Genomic DNA, 19795 nt, shown 5'->3' on the forward strand with positions numbered 1-19795 from the left:
TAAATGCACTTGGTGTGACAGCTTCACCCTGATGTAGGCTTTAGCCAGAAAACAACCACACCATTGAGGGTTAAATGCACTTGGTGACAGGCGCAGCTTGCCCCTGATTTTGTATATGGCCAAAAAATGAACAGACTATTGCTGGTTAAATGCACTTGGTGTCACAGCTTGACCAACCACACTACTGAGGGTTAAATGCACTTGGTGACGGGCGCAGCTTGCCCCTGATGTAGTATATGGCCAAAAAATAAACAGACTATTGCTGGTTAAATGCACTTGGTGTGACAGCTTCACCCTGATGTAGGCTTTAGCCAGAAAACAACCACACCATTGAGGGTTAAATGCACTTGGTGACAGGCGCAGCTTGCCCCTGATTTTGTATATGGCCAAAAAATGAACAGACTATTGCTGGTTAAATGCACTTGGTGTCACAGCTTGACCAACCACACTACTGAGGGTTAAATGCACTTGGTGACGGGCGCAGCTTGCCCCTGATGTAGTATATGGCCAAAAAATAAACAGACTATTGCTGGTTAAATGCACTTGGTGTGACAGCTTCACCCTGATGTAGGCTTTAGCCAGAAAACAACCACACCATTGAGGGTTAAATGCACTTGGTGACAGGCGCAGCTTGCCCCTGATTTTGTATATGGCCAAAAAATGAACAGACTATTGCTGGTTAAATGCACTTGGTGTGACAGCTTCACCCTGATGTAGGCTTTAGCCAAAAAACAACCACACCATTGAGGGTTAAATGCACTTGGTGACAGGCGCAGCTTGCCCCTGATTTTGTATATGGCCAAAAAATGAACAGACTATTGCTGGTTAAATGCACTTGGTGTGACAGCTTCACCCTGATGTAGGCTTTAGCCAAAAAACAACCACACCATTGAGGGTTAAATGCACTTGGTCGCAGCTTGTGCTGGCGCACCACAAGACACAAAATGGCCGCCGATCACCCCAGAAAAATGTGACTGACAAACGGTCTGGGCAGCCTAAAAACAGTGAGCAATTGAGGATCAGCAGCTCAATGATCCACAGCTGCAGATCGATCAGTTAATCAAGTCCTTTGGAGGAGTTAATCTGCCTAATCTCGCCCTACTGTCGCAGCCGCAACCTCTCCCTACGCTAATCAGAGCAGAGTGACGGGCGGCGCTATGTGACTCCAGCTTAAATAGAGGCTGGGTCACATGGTGCTCTGGCCAATCACAGCCATGCCAATAGTAGGCATGGCTGTGATGGCCTCTTGGGGCAAGTAGTATGACGCTTGTTGATTGGCTGCTTTGCAGCCTTTCAAAAAGCGCCAAGAAAGCGTCACAAAAGCGCCAAGAAAGCGACGAACACCGAACCCGAACCCGGACTTTTACGAAAATGTCCGGGTTCGGGTCCGTGTCACGGACACCCCAAAATTCGGTACGAACCCGAACTATACAGTTCGAGTTCGCTCATCCCTAGTGGGGACCCATCGTATTCGAGTAAGCAATGTGGCGGGAAAAAAATCCTGAATGATCGTGATCGGTGATCACTTAAACGTTTGGTGAAATCAAATCGAAGAAAAACAACATTAGAGCTCAGGGCTATGTTTAATAGTGAAAGTAAGAGCATTTCCACACGCACAATGCGAAGGGAACTCAAGAAATTGGTACTGAACAGCTGTGTAGTCGTAAGAAAACCAGTAATCAGTGAGGAAAAGCAGAAACAAGGCTTTGATTTGCTAGGGAGCATAAAGATTGGACTCTGGAGCAATTAAAGAAGGTCATTTGGTCTGATGAGTCAGAATTTACCCTGTTCCAGAGTGATAGGCGCATCAGGGTAAGAAGAGAGGCAGATGAAGTGATGCACCTGTAATGCCTAGTGCCTACTGTACAAGCCTGCGGGGGCAGTGCTATGATCTGGGGTTGCTGGAGTTGGTCAGGTCTAGGTTCAGCAACAGTATGTGCTCCAAGAATGAGGTCAGCTTACTACCTGAACATACTGAATGACCAGGTTATTCCATCAATGGATTTTTTCTTCCCTGATGGCACGGGCATATTCCAAGATGACAATGCCAGGATTCATCGGGCTCAAATTGTGAAAGAGTTGTTCGGGGACCATGAGACATCATTTTCACACATGGATTAGCCACCACAGAGGCCAGACCTTAGCCCCATTGAGAATCTTTGGGATGTGCTAGCGAAGGCTTGGTTCAGCATTCAGACTCTACCATCATCAATGCAAGATCTTGGTGAAAAATGTATGCAACACTGGATGGAAATAAATCTTGTGACATTGCAGAAGCCTATCAAAACAATGCCACAGCGAATGCGTGCCGTAATAAAAGCTAAAGGTGGTCCATCAAAATATTAGAGTGTGTGACCTTTTTATTTTGGTGGCAGGCAGGATATGTTACTATATTACTATCATTGGGAGAAGAGGGTGGCAGCTTTCCCGTGAGGCAACGGTGGAGCGAGCAAGTTGCTAGCGTGGCCGGGAGTCAGTAGAGTGAGGTCGGTAGGCAAACGTTCTCATGGTAGACCACCCGCTTTGCAGGAGCTGACCTGCCCAGGAAGTAGAGTTGGACCATTTGGCAGAGGCAGCGGCAGTAGCAGTCAGTCACTACGTAGTGTTTGGGGTAAAATACCTAATTAGCGGTGTGGAAGTTTTTGGTTAAGCCACCGGAGGAGGTGAACATGGCCATATGTAGAATCTGTGGGCAGAAGGTGAAGAGTAGCCCGGGTGCCAATGTTGACACCACGGCCCTGCTTCAACATATGCAGCGTCACCATCAAGTGGCCTTGGCGAACTGTGGCTCCGATGTGGTGGTCCAGCCTGCTGCAGCAACTACTGTATCAACGCAGCCGATTTCAGGCAGTCAAGGCTCCACTACCTTAGCTGAAGGGAGCTGTCTGTCCTTCCCATCATGTACTGGTCCTGATGCTCCTGCTCCTCGTCCTCGTACTCCTCGTCACTCATTCCATCAGCAATGGATCACCAAAGCGATTGCCAATAGACAAAAGTATGTGTGCACTCATCCAACAGCGCAAAAGCTGAAAGTGCTCCTGTCCAAGTTGCAGGTGCTGCAGTCCCTCCCTTTCCAAGTGGTGGACTCTGCATCTTTCAGAGAACTGATGCCTTGTGCTGTGCTGAGGTGGAGAGTCCCAAGCTGTCATTTCTTTGCCAAAAAGGCAGTACCAGCCCTGCACACATATGAAGAACATAAAGGTGGGCCAGTCCTTGAGCCAGTCGGTGTCTGCCAAAGTGCACGGCAGCGCCAGCGTGTGGAGCTGTAACTACGGTCAGGGACAATACATGTCCTTTACGGCCTACTGGTTGAATGTGGTTCCTACACAGCCACACAAGCAACTTGGCCAGGTGACCTCGTTTCCACGTTCACACATCGTTGGTCCTGCGACAATGTCCACCTCTGCATCCTTATCCTCCACCATGTCCTCATGTCCTCAGCCTCCACTGCAGGGACAATTCACAGTCCCCCTCCAGCATACTACATGTGCAGGGTACAGTGTTGTCGGCGGTGTTCTGAACCTCATTTGCTTGGGCCAATGGAGCTGCAAAGGGGAGGAACTGCTCCGTGTCCTTCATCAAGAAATCAAATCCTGGCTTTCTATGCGAAAACTCGGAACCATGGTGACCGACAATGGGAAGAACATGGTTGGTGCTGAATCAAAGAGGAGTGAGTCATGCACCCTCCATGTCACACGTGTTCAATCTAGTTGTCAAGCGGTTTCTGAAGTCTTCCACCCATCTGCAAGACATCCTACAAATGGCCAGGGAACTTTGCATGCACTTAAGCCACTCGTACATTTATTTGACCTTTCTTCTGATCTTTCAGAAGGAAGGAAAAATGAGACTCACAAGGGATCCTGTCTATGTAGCAGGCGTAAGGCCTGTATGGTCCCATCAGAATTGCCTTGAGATTTGGTAGCCAAAAGCAGGAGTGGGTACAAAACACAGAAGACATGCAAACATTCCATTCATCTCTGTTTTAGATCAACTCCTTTTTTCTGGGGGGCTTTAGCAATACTGATTGATTACTGACCAAATGCTGACTAAGTGAAGGCGGATGCTCAACAGATAGGATCAGTTTTTCTGGGGTTATTGTTTTGACGGATCAGAGGAAGGGAAAAATAATCAGTAATGTCAACATAAACTTACTGCTGACACCCTCTTCACTTTGTCAGGGGGATCTACTTGTGTTTTATAGAACAGGTTCTGTAGACATCTATGTGGAATCAGCTGACGACAGTGTAAAAGGAGTGCGTTTCTTCTTGGCGCTAACATCGACCTGTATGGCTGAGTTCACACTTGAGATATTTGGTCAGTTTTGGCTCCATGACTGCCCAAATAAGTGAAGTGTGCAGTGACTCTAAGAGCGACACCTGTCATCTGCATGTCATACTGACTCACAGTATTGTTTCACTACCAGAGCAGACTCCCTATGCGTGTTACTGCAAGGCACAGTGTTATACACCACTATAAAGGCTCTCTGCGGACAGGAAAAAGCAGTTTTTAAAGCGATTCGACGGAAATAAATTCGGATCAAAGCGTATTTTTTCAAAAAATACTGTGAACCGGACAAATAGAATTTTTCCAAAATTCACTGATCACTACTGATAACATCTCTGGTTGTAGCCATTTCCTGGTCAAATGGGTGAGATCGAACATTTGAGAACGTGGTGGTTTATCCACTCTTATGTACTATGTTACTATGTTAGTATATGTCCAATGATGTACTTTCTGGGCTCTGACTGCTAAGGCTACTTTCACACTAGCGTTCGGGGCTCCGCTTGTGAGTTCCGTTTGAAGGCTCTCAAAAGCGGCCCCGAACGGATACGTACAGCCCTAATGCATTCTGAGTGGATGCAGATCCGCTCAGAATGCATCAGTCTGGCACCGTTCGTCCTCTGCTCCGCTTGCAGCATTCGGGTGTCCGCCTGGCCGTGTGGGGGCAAACGGATCCGTTTGAAGTTGACACAATATGGCTCAATTTCAAACGGATCCGTCCCCCATTGATTTTCAATGTAAAGTCTGGACGGATCCGTCTGAGCAACTTTCACACTTAGAGAATTTTTTCTAAACTATAATGCAGACGGAACCGTTCTGAACGGATCCTATCGTCTGCATTATAGGAGCGGATCCGTCTGTGCAGACACCAGACGGATCCGCTCTGAATGCAATTGTGAAAGTAGCCTAAGATAACACCTAATCGAGCCAAAATCTCTGACTTAAGTTTATCAAAATCCTTGGCAGCCTCAGGTTCCAGATCAAAAAAATCATTTTGCGCTTCACCTGCAAGAAATGGGGCAAGCAGTCCTGCCCACCGTGCTTTTGGCTATGCTTCGCCAACTGCTGTCCTCTCAAATGTAGCTAGGTAAGCTTCTACATCATCCTCTGCTGTCACCTATTGCAAAAAATGACCCACATGAATAGTTGTCTGCTCTTTTCCTGGGTGTATCACTGGAAGACTTGCCACATGCTGCACCACTTACTGCAAGACCTGTCAGTCTTTATTTGGGGCTTCTATCAGGGTGGTTAGCTGTGCAGACAGTGAGCGGTTTGCTTCTTGCTGGGTTGCATTTGTGCACTGTGTTTCTCTGATTGCCTCCTGCTGGGCTGCATTTGTGCTCTGTTGTTCTCTGGTTGCCTCCTGATGGGCTGCCACAGACAGTATAAGGGCCTTCACCATGTCATCCATTTTCAGACCCTTTAATGTGTTGTCCGCATCCTCTACCACTTGTGAGGGATTACGCTCGTGATCGCCTTTGATGGGGTCTGATTCATACCAAATGCTGAGGAATAAGTTTTAGTCTGACTTGTAGACAGGTTTATTCATAAGGTTGCAAATAAAAATAAAATAAAACAGAAAAAGAAAACCTATCCTGTCTGGCACTTACTATGCATAAGCCATCCCTGTCTACCTGCTGGAGGGCTTCTCCTTCTCAGCTCACAAAAACAAGGCTTTCAGCAACCTGGTACTCACGTTTGGCTCACACAGACAGACTTTCTGTGTCTCCAGGCAGAGAGAGACTGACTGATCTCCTGGATCTGTTATATCCCCACCCTCAGTGCTGATTCATTCATTACCTCACAGGTGAGAGTCTTTCACCTGCTACTTCACATAGGAGAGGAATCTTGGAGAAATATACCTCCCTTCCACCACCAATATTGTATTAGTGTAACAATATTTACTTGTCTGCTACCATTTAGATGCCAAAATAGTAGAATTTACAGCAGCAGCCAAGACAAATTTAAAAGTACGAATAAGTGTTCTGACAAAGGGTTAGCTAACACTTCACAGTTCACGGTGATTTAGTTAGTGATTTCAATCAGTCGTTGTGAGACAAAACCTGGTGTGGTTCAAAAACACAGAACAGTTGCAAATCTTTCCATTATATCTTATTGCTCTGTAGGCTCCACTTTTGGTTTTGGCTCACAATCACTGATGCAAATCCCTTACCAAATCACTGAAGTGTGAACTAGGCCAAATAGAGCAGATATCTGTCTGCTGGAACAAATTTCTTTGAGAACCACAGACATGATAATGATTACCTATTTGGCCAAAATTAAAGTGAACTTCAATTTTCAAAAAAAGTTTGCATAATAACTATGAGGAAAAGTTTTTTTTTTGGGCTTCCCTAAAGTCTTTTTCAGCCATATTATTTCCTGTTTTTGCTGCACAGCTAGATGCATTTCTCTCACAAGCCAATTCATGTGGAATCTACCAGTACTGTACTGCTGTGACACCCTTTCACTTACTTCCCAATACGTTTGTTTTCATCTCCGGGGCACACAGAACAGAGAAGGGGTAAATAACACTTACAGACACACAGGAGGCCCCTATAACTTTCAAAAGCTGTGCAGAAACAGTTCTCTTATGGGTAGGCTCATGATCTCAGCTAGCTCTGACACAGCCCAACTTCTTCTCAGCCATTTCCTGTGTCCCTGTTACTAGGGACGAATCTTGCCTGACATCAGGCAGTGGACTTCAAATTAGGTGAAATTGACACCTTGTGGCCCTGACTTTACAGTTTTTTTTTTTTTTTTTCAGGTGGATGTAGGCAAATTTCTTAACTGAAATGATTTATACATTTTCTAGTTACACTATTCTCTATTAAATAAAATGTCATCATGGCCAATACTTTGATCCTACAGGAGATAGGTCACTGCAAGAGTGGTCTAGCAGCATGATATTCCATTCTCTTCATTAAAATAAAAAAGCACATTCAGCTTGGTTAGTGATAGAGTAAGTAGACTGGTCAAAGGAGAATTTGTCTGATTATCTTATGCATATAGCCACCTTACTTTACAGATATCAGAACAGGATGTTTCCCAGTGATCACCACTGTAGCCTCAGGCTTTGTTTCTGTAATTTCAAGCACTAAAATAGAAGTAAGCTATTAACGTGTATAGGATACATTCAAAGGAAAATAAAACATGTTTATAGTTATAGTTTTCTCTTAGACTTTATTATTTTATTGGTATTACTTACCAAGGATTAGAAAGGAATGATCATTTGAAAAATATGATGCAGAATGGAGATTAAGCCAGGAGGCAATGAGTTCTTGAGGAAGCGTCAGGAGTTTATTGCTGGACAAATCCAGATAGGTTATGTTTTTCATGTAGCGAGCTGCATCTTTGGGTATCGAGGACAGCTCATTATTGTGCAAGTCAAGAAGCCTTAGGCGAGGTGTGCTCATAAGAGATTCCCAAGGAAAAATTTTGAGGTCATTTCCATCCAATCTAAGTTCTTGAAGTTTACGGAGGCCTCTTAATGTGATCACACTCAAGCTCACCACTGAGTTATATGGCATCCAGAGAAACTCAAGGTTAGTGAGTAAGTGGAAAGATTCTCCTTGAACACGCCGGATAGATGTCTTTTCTATACGTAGTTTAAAAGTGTCTGTAGGAATGTTCACTGGCGTTAACGTCATCTCAGGGTCATTACAAAGTACTTCCCTGTATAGTGAAAAATTGGAATAGATGATCAGTGCAAAAAAGACAATAAATCAGATGAGATATACCAGAAATTGTAGTGCTATTAATTAGGTTATAGAATAGGCTAGAAAGTATGGTTTGAAAGCTGATCTCCCTTTGAGGAACACACATTAGAAGTGGAATTACAGGATTTTAAAACATTTCTATATAATTAACTACTATTATAGAGATTTAATCTAGAAGAAAGCAGAAACAAATCCAGTTTTACTTTGCAACTATCCTTGCAAAAAAATAAAAAATTCTGAATAAGGGGGGAAAAAATTCAGAATTAAACTGTCTATACACTTGAGATGTTCCTCCCAACTGCTCCATAAACACACATGCTTACCTTGGGGAGAGGGGAATAAGGATCTGCCAGATCTCTTTGTGTAGCTCAAATGAACAGGCTTAATACCAACAAGCCTTATCCTTATTCCACCTCCGTCTGCTGTCGGCAGTTCATCTGAAGGCTTAGGCACATACGCACAATAGTAGATATATAAAATTCACAGGTTCTAAACTTTTCTTTATGAGTATGTCCACTTGTCCAGCTAAATCCGGGTTATCAGTTACTGAACTAAAGCAATCTCCAGACACAGTTAAAAATAAAAATCTTACATTATTTTTATGAAATGGAAAACACAGTGGCAAAGAGATTCACATTAGGCTACTTTCACACTAGAGTTTTTGCTGGATCCAGCAGGGTTCAGCAAAAATTCTTCCATTACTGATAATACAACGGATTATTATGAACGGATCCGGTTATATTATCTTTAACATAGCCAATACGGATCCGTCATGAACTCGATTGAAAGTCAATGGGGGAAGGATCCATTTTCTATTGTGTCAGTGTCAGAGTTAAATGGATTCGTCTTTATTGACTTGCATTGTGGGTGATGACGGATCCATCTTGCTCCGCATCCCATGATGGAAAGAAAACGGCAGCTTACTGAGATTTGATCTCCGGTATGGGAAACGCATTCAAACAGAACGGAATGCATTTTGGAGCATTCCGTTCTGTTCAGTTAGGTTTTGTCCCTATTCATTGTCAATGGGGAAGCGTTTTTTCCCGGTATTGAGACCCTATGACAGATCTCAATATCAGAAAATAGAAACGCTAGTGTGAAAGTAGCCTTAGAAAAAGAAAATTGCGGTAATCTTAAAGGTCCTCTTTTCCCTAGAAATAGTGGATGTTCCACTGTAATAGTGCTTAACCTGAATATAAAAAGATCATAGAATAGATGTATATATTGACTTGATTTGATTGACTTGCATATGGTGCTCTGCAGTTTCCACATCGCTTATTTGCAGTGGTGCCATTTGTCCACTCACAATAGACTTTCAACTCAGCAGCATGTTAACAGTTCACAAACTGCGCTGTTTTAGAAATACTGCCACCTTTGGCCTGAAAGCCAATAATCATCCCTTTTACTTATAACAGCAATGAGGGATATGTGTGCAGATAGCCTATAGTTCACCTTATATAACCACCAATCCAGCCCACTTGCTTCATGATGCCGGCATGAAAAGTAGGAAGTGGTCATAGTAATGTGACTTGACTGTGTACAATTCCTAATGAGATTACTTTGGGGAATCAATAATTACGGGCATGAGAATTTTCAGTTAATATACAGTCAAGTCCATAAATATTGGGACATCAACACAATTCTAAGATTTTTGGCTCTATACACCACCACAATGGATTTGACATGAAACAAATTAGATGTGCTTTAACTGCAGACTGTCAGCTTTAATTTGAGGGTATTTACATCCAAATCAGGTGAACAGTGTTGGAATTACAACAGTTTGCATATGTGCCTCCCACTTGTTAAGGGACTTCAGCAAGTGAAATGCATGCTCAATCGGATTCAGGTCAGGTGATTGACTTGGCCATTACATAACATTCCACTTCTTTCCCCTAAAAAACTCTTTGGTTGCTTTTGCAGTATGCTTTGGGTCATTGTCCATCTGCACTGTGAAGCGCCGTCCAATAAGTTCTGAAGCATTTGGCTTAATATGAGCAGATAATATTGCCTGAAACACTTCAGAATTCATCCTGCTCCTTTTGTCAGTAGTCACATCATCAATAAATACAAGAGAACCAGTTCCACTGGCAGCCATATATGCTCACGCCATGACACTACCACCACCATGATTCACTGATGAGGTGGTATGCTTAGGATCATGAGCAGTTCCTTTCCTTCTCCATACTCTTCTCTTCCCATCACTCTGGTACAAGTTGATCTTCGTCTCATCTATCCATATGATATTGTTCTAGAACTGTGAAGACTTATTTAGATGTCGTTTGGCAAACTCTAATCTGGCCTTCCTGTTTTTGAGGCTCACCAATGGTTTACATCTTGTGGTGAACCCTCTGTATTCACTCTGGTGAAGTTTTCTCTTGATTGTTGACTTTGACACACATACTGTCAACTGTTGCGAAGGGTGTTTTCTTCACCAGGGAAAGAATTCTTCGGTCATCCACCACAGTTGTTTTTTGTGGTCTTTTGGTGTTGCTGAGCTCACCGATGCATTCCTTCTTTTTAAGAATGTTCCAAACAGTTGTTTTGGCCACGTCTAATGTTTTTGCTATCTCTCTGATGGGTTTGTTTTGTTTTTTTCAGCCTAATGGTGGCTTGCTTCACTGATAGTGACAGCTCTATGGATCTCATCTTGAGAGTTGACAGCAACAGATTCCAAATGCAAATAGCACACTTGAAATAAACTCTGGACCTTTTATCTGCTCATTGTAATTGGGATAATGAGGGAATAACACACCTGGCCATGGAAATGCTGAGAAGGGGGGTCACAGCATTCGTCCTGCTACTGTTTGCAACTCCAAAGAAGCTTCAGTTGCATCATCTCTGTCTTCCCTGCCCACTCCTAGTGGGGGCACCTTCTTTGTATTTAAGAAGAGGCAACAAAACTGTCACAGTGGGGAGTGGGGGAAACCCCCCACCGTACAATGTAAGGTATAATAGGAAAGCAGCTAGGCCAGGATGCCAGGATCAGGAGCAGGTCACCTCCTACAGCGTCCCTAATCCTCACCCTAACTCCTCACCGTATGAGCGGACCTGGATGGTAGGACGGCTCAAACCCAGGATATCTTTGGCACTGAGTCGCCCTGATAATCCCTCACATAGGAGTAGGGGAGAGACGACCTGTTCTTCCCACTTGAAAATAACAAACTGGGAGATCCCTCAGGAGGTTACTACACTATTCAATTAATTTATTCAAATTTACATGGTCACTTGGACCTCAGCGTACCTTTGTAGCCTCACTAACTAGATTTAAAACTTATACTCTTATAGAGCAAGTGTTAAAACTCTCAGGAATGGAATCAGGGGCATATGCTGATTACATTGAACCATATGTATATGTATTAACGTTACATATTGCAACTAATTGGTGGGATGATCCCATCTCTGAATAACAAATTATACAATGAGCCTTGATTCCTGCCTAAAAAATTTACTCCTGCGTCCCTACATGTTTCGCCGAGCCTGTCGGCGTCTTCAGGGGAAACTATACAGGTCTGTATAGTTTCCCCTGAAGACGCCGACAGGCTCGGTGAAAAATGTAGGGACGCAGGAGTTAGTTTTTTAGGCAGGAATCGAGGCAGGGTGCTCATTGTATAATTTGTTATTCAGAGATGGGATCATCCCACCAATTAGTTGCAATATGTAATGTTAATACATATACATATGGTTCAATGTAATCAGCATATGCCCCTGATTCCATTCCTGAGAGTTTTAACACTTGTTCTAGAAGAGTTAGTTTGCACTTTTAATTAGACCTGTTCTTCCCAGACACAGATGAACAGGAGTCTCAAATGGCCTAGCAGAAGGGAAAGGAAGCCAAGTGGAATGACAGATAAACACCACACTAAGGTAAACTGGAACCCATACAAACGTACTGCAATCCAAACACCAAGCAGATGCAGTACGTACTGACACACAGGAACCAGCATTCCAGTAACAGCACCCAGACTTGGCTTCTGGTTCACCCCTCCGGAAAACCATGGAGCCCCCTTCCGGAGGCACAACTAACAGGGTACGACTTGCATACATGCTGGACATAAAACGCCAACTACCAGACATGTAACAACAACAAGACGAGACACCAAACCCTGAACATAAACCCACACCAAACATCCACACAGGGGAACATGGAGGATAGAATGTGGAGACATCGCTAATAAACTTGATGTCAAACTTGGATGGCCCTCAGATCTCATCCAAGTACAGATCAAGCATCTCACATGCAAGGCAGACAAACCAAAAGTGATCTCAGTCTCCAAGCAAGAGTATATAAGGAGACCTGAGACCAGACCCAACTCACCACCTTGCTCCAGCCAGAGTATTAACCCTACACACACCACACAGCAGGGAGACACTACTTAACCCCTTCAGGACCTTGGACGAGTATACTCGTCCTGGAGCAACGGCACTTAGCGCTCCAGGACGAGTATACTCATCCTGGCAGTTAAACTGTCACCATGTCTGCAGACATGGTGACAGCGCTGAGTGCCGGCTGTTACACACAGCCAGGCACCCAGGCTCAATGCCGAGGGGGGTCCTGTGACCCCCCATATCAGCGATCGCTGCAAACCGCAGGTCAATTCAGACCTGCGGTTTGCAGCGCTTTATGTAGTTTCTGATCCCTGCGGTCCTTGACCGCAGGGATCAGAAACCTAAAAATGGCCCAAATCTAATTTTTTTAACCTCCCCTGCACCCCTGAATTAATTTATGTGGTGGGGTGCAGGGGGGCGGTTTGTGGGCGGTGCGGCAGTTGCGGGTCCCGCTGAATTTTCATTGGTGGGTCAGTGGTATACCAGAGTGTCAGCGCAGCGCATCTTTATCCGTTTCACCCTTTCCATACCGCGGTCCGTACGGACCGCGGTATGGAAAGGGTTAAGTCAGGGAGCTCCCTTCCTCTGCCATCGGAAGGCTGCTGTGCCTTTGCAGCCCCCAGATGGATGGGGGGACAGAGGGAGGGAGCTCCCCTCCTTCCCCTTCCCCGTCTGCTCAGTTGTGGCAGACGGGGAAGGTTCCCATGGCAACAGGACGCCTTCTTAGGCGCCCTGCTGTCCATGGTGCTGAACAGATCTATGCTAAAAGCATAGATCTGTTCAGTGTAAGTAAAATACAGTACAATATATATTGTACTGTACTGTATTATAAAGACATCAGATCTTCAAGAACCAAGTGGGTCTGGGTCCAAAAAATGTAAAAAAAAAGTGACAACCTGATCTATAAAACGGTCATGTTAATTTTCCCGCACGGTGAATGCTATAAAAATAAAAAAATAAAAACTATCAGGAAATTGACATTTTGAACCACCTTACTTCCCAAAAAAGGTAATAAAAGTGATCAAAAGAGTCGCATGTACGCCGAAATATTACCAATCAAACCGTCACTTCATCACGCAAAACATGAACCCCTACATGAGACAATGGGCCAAATAATAAAAAAACTATGGGGACACTATAACATGATTTTTTTTTGTTTCAAAACTGATATTATTGTGTATAACTTAAATAAATAAAAAATAAATTAAAAAAGTATACATATTAGGTGTCGCCGCGTCCGTATCGACCAGCTCTATAATAATATCACATGAGCTAACCCCTCAGATGAACACCGTAAAAAAAAAAGTGTAAAAAAATAAATTTTTGGGCATCTTATGTCACAAAAAGTGTAATAGCAAGCGATCGAAAAGTCATATGCACCCCAAAATAGTGCCAATAAAGCCGTCATCTCATTCCACAAAAAATGAGACCCTACTTTAGATATTTGCCCAAAAACTGAAAAAACTATGGCTCTCAGACTATGGAGACACTAAAACATATTTTTTGGTTTTAAAAATGAAATCATTGGGTAAAACTTACATGAATAAAAAAACCTGCTCTATAAAAATACCACATGATCTAACCTGCCAGATGAATGTTGTAAATAAAAAAAATGGTGCCAAAACAGCTATTTCTTGTTACCTTGCCTCACAAAAAGTGTAATATAGAGCAACCAAAAATCATATGTACCCTAAACTAGTACCAACAAAACTTCCACCCTATCCCGTAGTTTCTAAAATGGGGTCACTGTTTTGGAGTTTTTACTCTAGGGGTGCATCAGTGGGGCTTCAAATGGGACATGGTGTCCAACAAAACTGTCTAGCAAAATCTGCCTTCCAAAAACCGTATGGCATTCCTTTCCTTCTGCGCCCTGCCGTGTGCCCGTACAGCGGTTTACAACCTCATATGGGGTGTTTCTGTAAACTACAGAATCAGGGCCATAAATTATGAGTTTTGTTTGGCTGTTAACCCTTGCTTTGTAACTGGAAAAAAATAGTAAAATGGAAAATTTGGCCAAAAATAGAAATTCTGAAATTTCATCTCTATTTGCCAATAACTCTTGTGGAACACCTAAAGGGTTAATGACGTTTGTAAAATCAGTTTTGAATACCTTGAGGGGTGTCGTTTCTTAGATGGAGTCACTTTTATGGAGTTTCTACTCTAGGGGTGCATCAGGGGGGCTTCAAATGGGACTTGGTGTCCCAAAAAAACTGTCTAGCAAAATCTGCCTTTCCAAAACCGTATGGTATTCCTTTCCTTCTGTGTCCCACCGTGTGCCCGTACAGTGGTTTACGACCACATATGGAGTGTTTCTGTAAACTACAGAATCAGGGCCATAAATAATAAGTTTTGTTTGGCTGTTAACCCTTGCTTTGTAACTGGAAAAAAATAGTAAAATGGAAAATTTGCCCAAAAATAGAAATTCTGAAATTTCATCTCTATTTGCCAATAACTCTTGTGGAACACCTAAAGAGTTAATGATGTTTGTAAAATCAGTTTTGAATACCTTGAGGGGTGTAGTTTCTTAGATGGAGTCACTTTTATGGAGTTTCTACTCTAGGGGTGCATCAGGGGGGCTTCAAATGGGACATGGTGTCCAAAAAAAACTGTCTAGCAAAATCTGCCTTTCCAAAACCGTATGGCATTCCTTTCCTTCTGTGTCCTACCGTGTGCCCGTACAGTGGTTTACGACCACATATGGAGTGTTTCTGTAAACTACAGAATCAGGGCCATAAATAATGAGTTTTGTTTGGCTGTTAACCCTTGCTTTGTAACTGGAAAAAAAATAGTAAAATTGAAAATTTGCCCAAAAATTGAAATTCTGAAATGTCATCTCTATTTGCCAATAACTCTTGTCGAACACCTAAAGGGTTAATAACGTTTGTAAAATCAGTTTTGAATACCTTGAGGGGTGTAGTTTCTTAGATGGAGTCACTTTTGGGTGGTTTCTATTATATAAGCCTCACAAAGTGACTTCAGACCTGAACTGGTCCCTAAAAATTGGGTTTTTGAAAAGTTCAGAACTATTTCAAGATTTGCTTCCAAACTTCTAAGCCTTGTAACATCCCCAAAAAATAAAATATCATTCCCAAAATGATGCAAACATGAAGTAGACATATGGGGAATGTAAAGTAAAAAATATGTTTGGAGGAATTACTATGTATTATTGAAGTAGAGAAATTGAAACTTGGAAATTTACAAATGTTTGGTAAATTTGGTATTTTTTTATAAATAGAAATTTATTTTCTTTACTTCATTTTTCCAGTGTCATGAAGTACATTATGTGCTGAAAAAACAATCTCAGAATGGCCTGGATAAGTTAAAGCGTTTTAAAGTTATCACCACTTAAAGTGACACTGGTCAGATTTGCAAAAAATTGCCTGGTCCTTAAGGTGAAAAGGTGAAAATGAGCCGGGTCCTTAAGGTGTTAAAGGGGTATTGCACACACAGGCAAAAAGGCTGCAGACAACAGCATGCGTGGCCAGCAAGTCACGGTGCACACAGCAAAACCCGTGACACTGCCACAACATGCCAAAACAGCAACATGTTGCCACCGGCAACAGCGAGCGTGGCAACAGTGTCATTACATACACTATAGGCCGTGACAAAAACCCTATGTGCTATGACTTACTGTATGTGAGAACAGTCAGTGTTTGGACTGCCACAAGGAGGAGGTTCAGGAAGAGGTGGGGGACCCTAAGCATTGCTGTGTTGGTGGTGTTAGTAGCGCTACCGTTAGTCTCAGTGGTGGTGGTTGTAGAGGCACTGGTACAATCAAGAAAATAATTACTGGAGATCATGAATTCTAGAATTTGCTAAGTTTTTGCGAATATTAGAACAGAAATGTGTGAAATATCGCGAAAACGAATATTGCCTATGCTGCTCATCACTATTGCAGATCTGGGATGCTGAATCTGCAAGGAAAATTTGAACAAATATATATATAGAAGCTGGTCTGGAATTAAAGGACTCAAATTAATATTGTCAGAACAGAAATATTACATAGTGAAATAAACTGACACAATGCTGATTGACAGCAATGACCATGAAGGTTACAGTCAGATCGCGAAGCATCATAAAGATGGATAAGAGGAGTAGAGATTTGCCTTTATAAAGAGTCTTGTCTGAAGTTTATACTATGTGATGACTCGGGATGAGTGAACCCATTGCTATTATTATTATTATTTTCCGATATAACCATGTTATTAAAACACTAGTCTTAATAAATGTGCCCCTAACTGTTTAAGGTACAGTTGCCTGTACCTGTATGCCAGAGATCTAACTTAATCAGCTATATGGCTCAACAAACAAGGTAAGCATGCTGCTGATCACGCAGAAAGATCCCAGACAGCAACATTTGCATGATCATGGGACGGGAATAGATCACTTCTCCATTTCCTGCACTCAAGGCCTTCTGGTTACTCACATTTAAATTCTGACCCAACTGTGATAATGAGCAGGGTGGGACAAATTAAAGAAAATACTTTCATTGTTTTTATTTATTCTAGATGAATACCTTTACTTGCAGGGTACCTGCCTGTCTTTTTGAAATATCGCTCTTGCGCCACAATGTGCCCCACTGTAGTCTTCTCGTCCAGTATGTTAATACTGAGAATCGGTACAGGGAGGAGGAAACACCAGGGTTTCTCAATGGGCGTCTCCTTGTCCCTGGTTGTACAGCAGTCCAATCACAGCAGAGAGTGTCACAGCCAGGGAGAAGAAAAAACTCACCTTCTCCTTGGCTGTGACACTCTCCGTTGTGATTGGACCGCGGTACAGCCAGGGAGAAGGTGAGGTTTTTTTTTTCTCCCTGGCTGTGATGCTCTCCGCTGTGATTGGATCGTGACACAGCCAGGGAGAAGGAGACACCCATTGAGAAACCCTGGTGTCTCCTCCTCCCTGTACCGATGATCAGTATTAACATACTGAGCAGGAAAACTACAGGGGAACACAGCGGGGTGCAGGAGCGATATTTAAAAAAAAAACAGGCAGGGTGGCAGCATCAGAGGGGGGTTACGCCGCAAGTAAAGGTATTTATCTAGAATAAATAAAAACCATGAAAGTTCCTCTTTACAAGATGAGTCTATACTGTAGGATGTCGGGATTGTGGCTGGTATTCATGGAAGGGAGTCTTATGGTTAAATTTATGGAGTAGCATCGTGCCTGACAGTATGGGAGCAGGGTGACTGATACTTATGATGGGGTCTTATGGCTAAATGTAGACTTGGATACTGTGTTTTATTTAAGGCAATCCACATACACTGTGGTCTTTGTTATTGTTGTAGGGGCATTGTAACTGGGTTATGTTGATACAATTGCCTTGGACTCCAAAAAAAAAATAGTGCAGTTTTTTTTTTATTCAAAAGTGCTCATGAAGTCCAGGAGAAGAGGCAAAATAAAGCATGTGTACACTATTATAAATCTGTTTTCATTTATGATTCAAAAACTCCATGTAAAAACTATATCAATACCACAAAGTGACAGCAAAGCCTTAAGAGTCCTGAATTAAACTGACAGAAGAGTATTCTGGTACAATTGTTAAAGGCTGTAAGAAATCCTACCGCAGGCCCATGTGCTTAGCAGATGGGTCTAATCCAATTTGGTCACCTGCATGCGTAACTAAATTGGCTACTGGTCCTATCACTTAGAGCACATGTTGAGACCTATGATTGGCTTGAGTTGTGTCCCAGATCATCCAGTAAAGTGCTATTTAATGCTATAGTATACTGCATACAAACTTACTTATGAAATCAATGAAACTATGAAGACAACTGATAAATAACTTCCTAATGATCCATTCTCCTATTATTCTATGAGAGGCTATAACTTTTGTTTTACAAAAATGTACGTACAATAAAAGGCAAACGTGCAGTATAATACTGTACTGGAGAACTGCTGTAAAACCAGTTAATTAACATACACCTAATTAATTTTTTTCCTTTACACGTGGGTGCGTTTTGCTAAGACAGAGGGGATTTGTGGGGAATTCAAGGACATTATGGCTTCATTGTCAGATGTCAGCAGACTTCAGGCTTATTTATTACAACATATATCCTTGAGTCTGGTAGTAAATGCATGCATGTATTTTTCAGATGGGTAAGGCAATAGTGAAAAAAACTGATTTCCTGCAACCCTGCAAAGGCCCCATTTGCTAGAGAAGCAATACCAATATTTAGTATACATTACACCAATGCCTAGTATGTTATTACAGTCTTCATTATCTTCTTTCTTCTAGGCTAACTACAGAACAAATAAGTTAAAAACAATATGAAGAACATAAATAATACTTTCAATTAATAAAAAATATTGTACGGGTCTGATTTTGGAAGTCCATGCCTGCCACTATCTCCCACTGGGAACAAGAGTACTTACTCTTCCCACTGCTCCATAGTATCTTTTGCTACAGAGTGTGCCTGCCTGCCTGCTGCTCAGTTCCTTAGGGGGCATGCTCACGCTAGCTCTTAAAGGGTCAGCTTAAACATGGTTAAATCTGTCCCCTTCTAATATCAGCACTTCCTGAGGAACATAGGATGCTTTCCCCTATGGAAAGGTGTCTGAGATATAGGTTTCTAGCGCATCTAGTTCTGCAAAGGTACGCTATTGTATTGTTCTGACGTCACATGCCTGATCCTGTGCCGCCTGTTCTGAACCCTGCCTGATCTCCATGTTCACCCTTTGCCACCTGTCCTAACCTACAGCCTGACTACTATATTGCACAAACTCTGTCCTGACCTTGGCGTGTCCACAGACGACACTATTACCTGTCTGCTTTTGGTGCCATGCACCAGTTGACAAGCTTGGGTCAGCAGCCTCTGAATGGAGACTACTTCTAGAGGCAGCTGCCTTGTGATCCCTGCAGTGATCACTGGTGAAAACCAGGAGCTCACCTTGACAACACCCTCTGGAGTAGCCCTATGCCATATCCGTTTAGTAGACATACTAGTCCACACCTGCTACACTTGAATAAGAGAAGGAAACTGTACCAATACTTTGAATTCATTCTTGGAGATTAAAAATGATGATACATACTAATGTAGAAAGAAATCCACTGCACTCTGTAAAACGTGAAAAAAAAAATGTGTCTTTAATTAACACGTCACACAGGGACGTTTCAGTTCTCTTACAGAGCCTTTCTCAAGCCAATAAAGGTTCTGTTAGAGAACCGAAACGTTGCTGTGTGATGTGTGAATAAAAGACAATTTTTTTTCACGTTTTTCAGAGTGCAGTGTATTTCTTCTACTTACATCTACACCCGTGATCAAGGGTTTAACACAGGCACCCGTCGCAACATAGAAGGAGTGCTGCCCAATTTCCACGTTTATATAAATATATATATATATATATATATATATATATATATAAATTAAATAAATACACCACAGCACGTTCAATGGTGAAAAAACTGTGGGATCCTTTATTCACCCAAGCAACGTTTCGGTCCGCTTGCTGGAAAAACGTCGCTTGGGTGAATA

At 42.6% G+C, this 19795-nt stretch overlaps 1 protein-coding gene across 1 annotated transcript in view; it reads right to left on the bottom strand.

The window, feature by feature from the left end:
* Positions 1–19795, bottom strand: part of LRIT1 (leucine rich repeat, Ig-like and transmembrane domains 1) — a 64693-nt gene that overhangs the window by 24276 nt on the left and 20622 nt on the right. The window contains exon 2 of the mRNA XM_044298192.1: positions 7487–7953. Within this exon, the coding sequence (XP_044154127.1) occupies positions 7487–7953 (467 nt within the window). The remainder of the gene's footprint in view (positions 1–7486; positions 7954–19795) is intronic.

Source organism: Bufo gargarizans, chromosome 6, assembly GCF_014858855.1.
Source record: "Bufo gargarizans isolate SCDJY-AF-19 chromosome 6, ASM1485885v1, whole genome shotgun sequence".
Classification (NCBI taxonomy): Eukaryota; Metazoa; Chordata; class Amphibia; order Anura; family Bufonidae; genus Bufo; species Bufo gargarizans.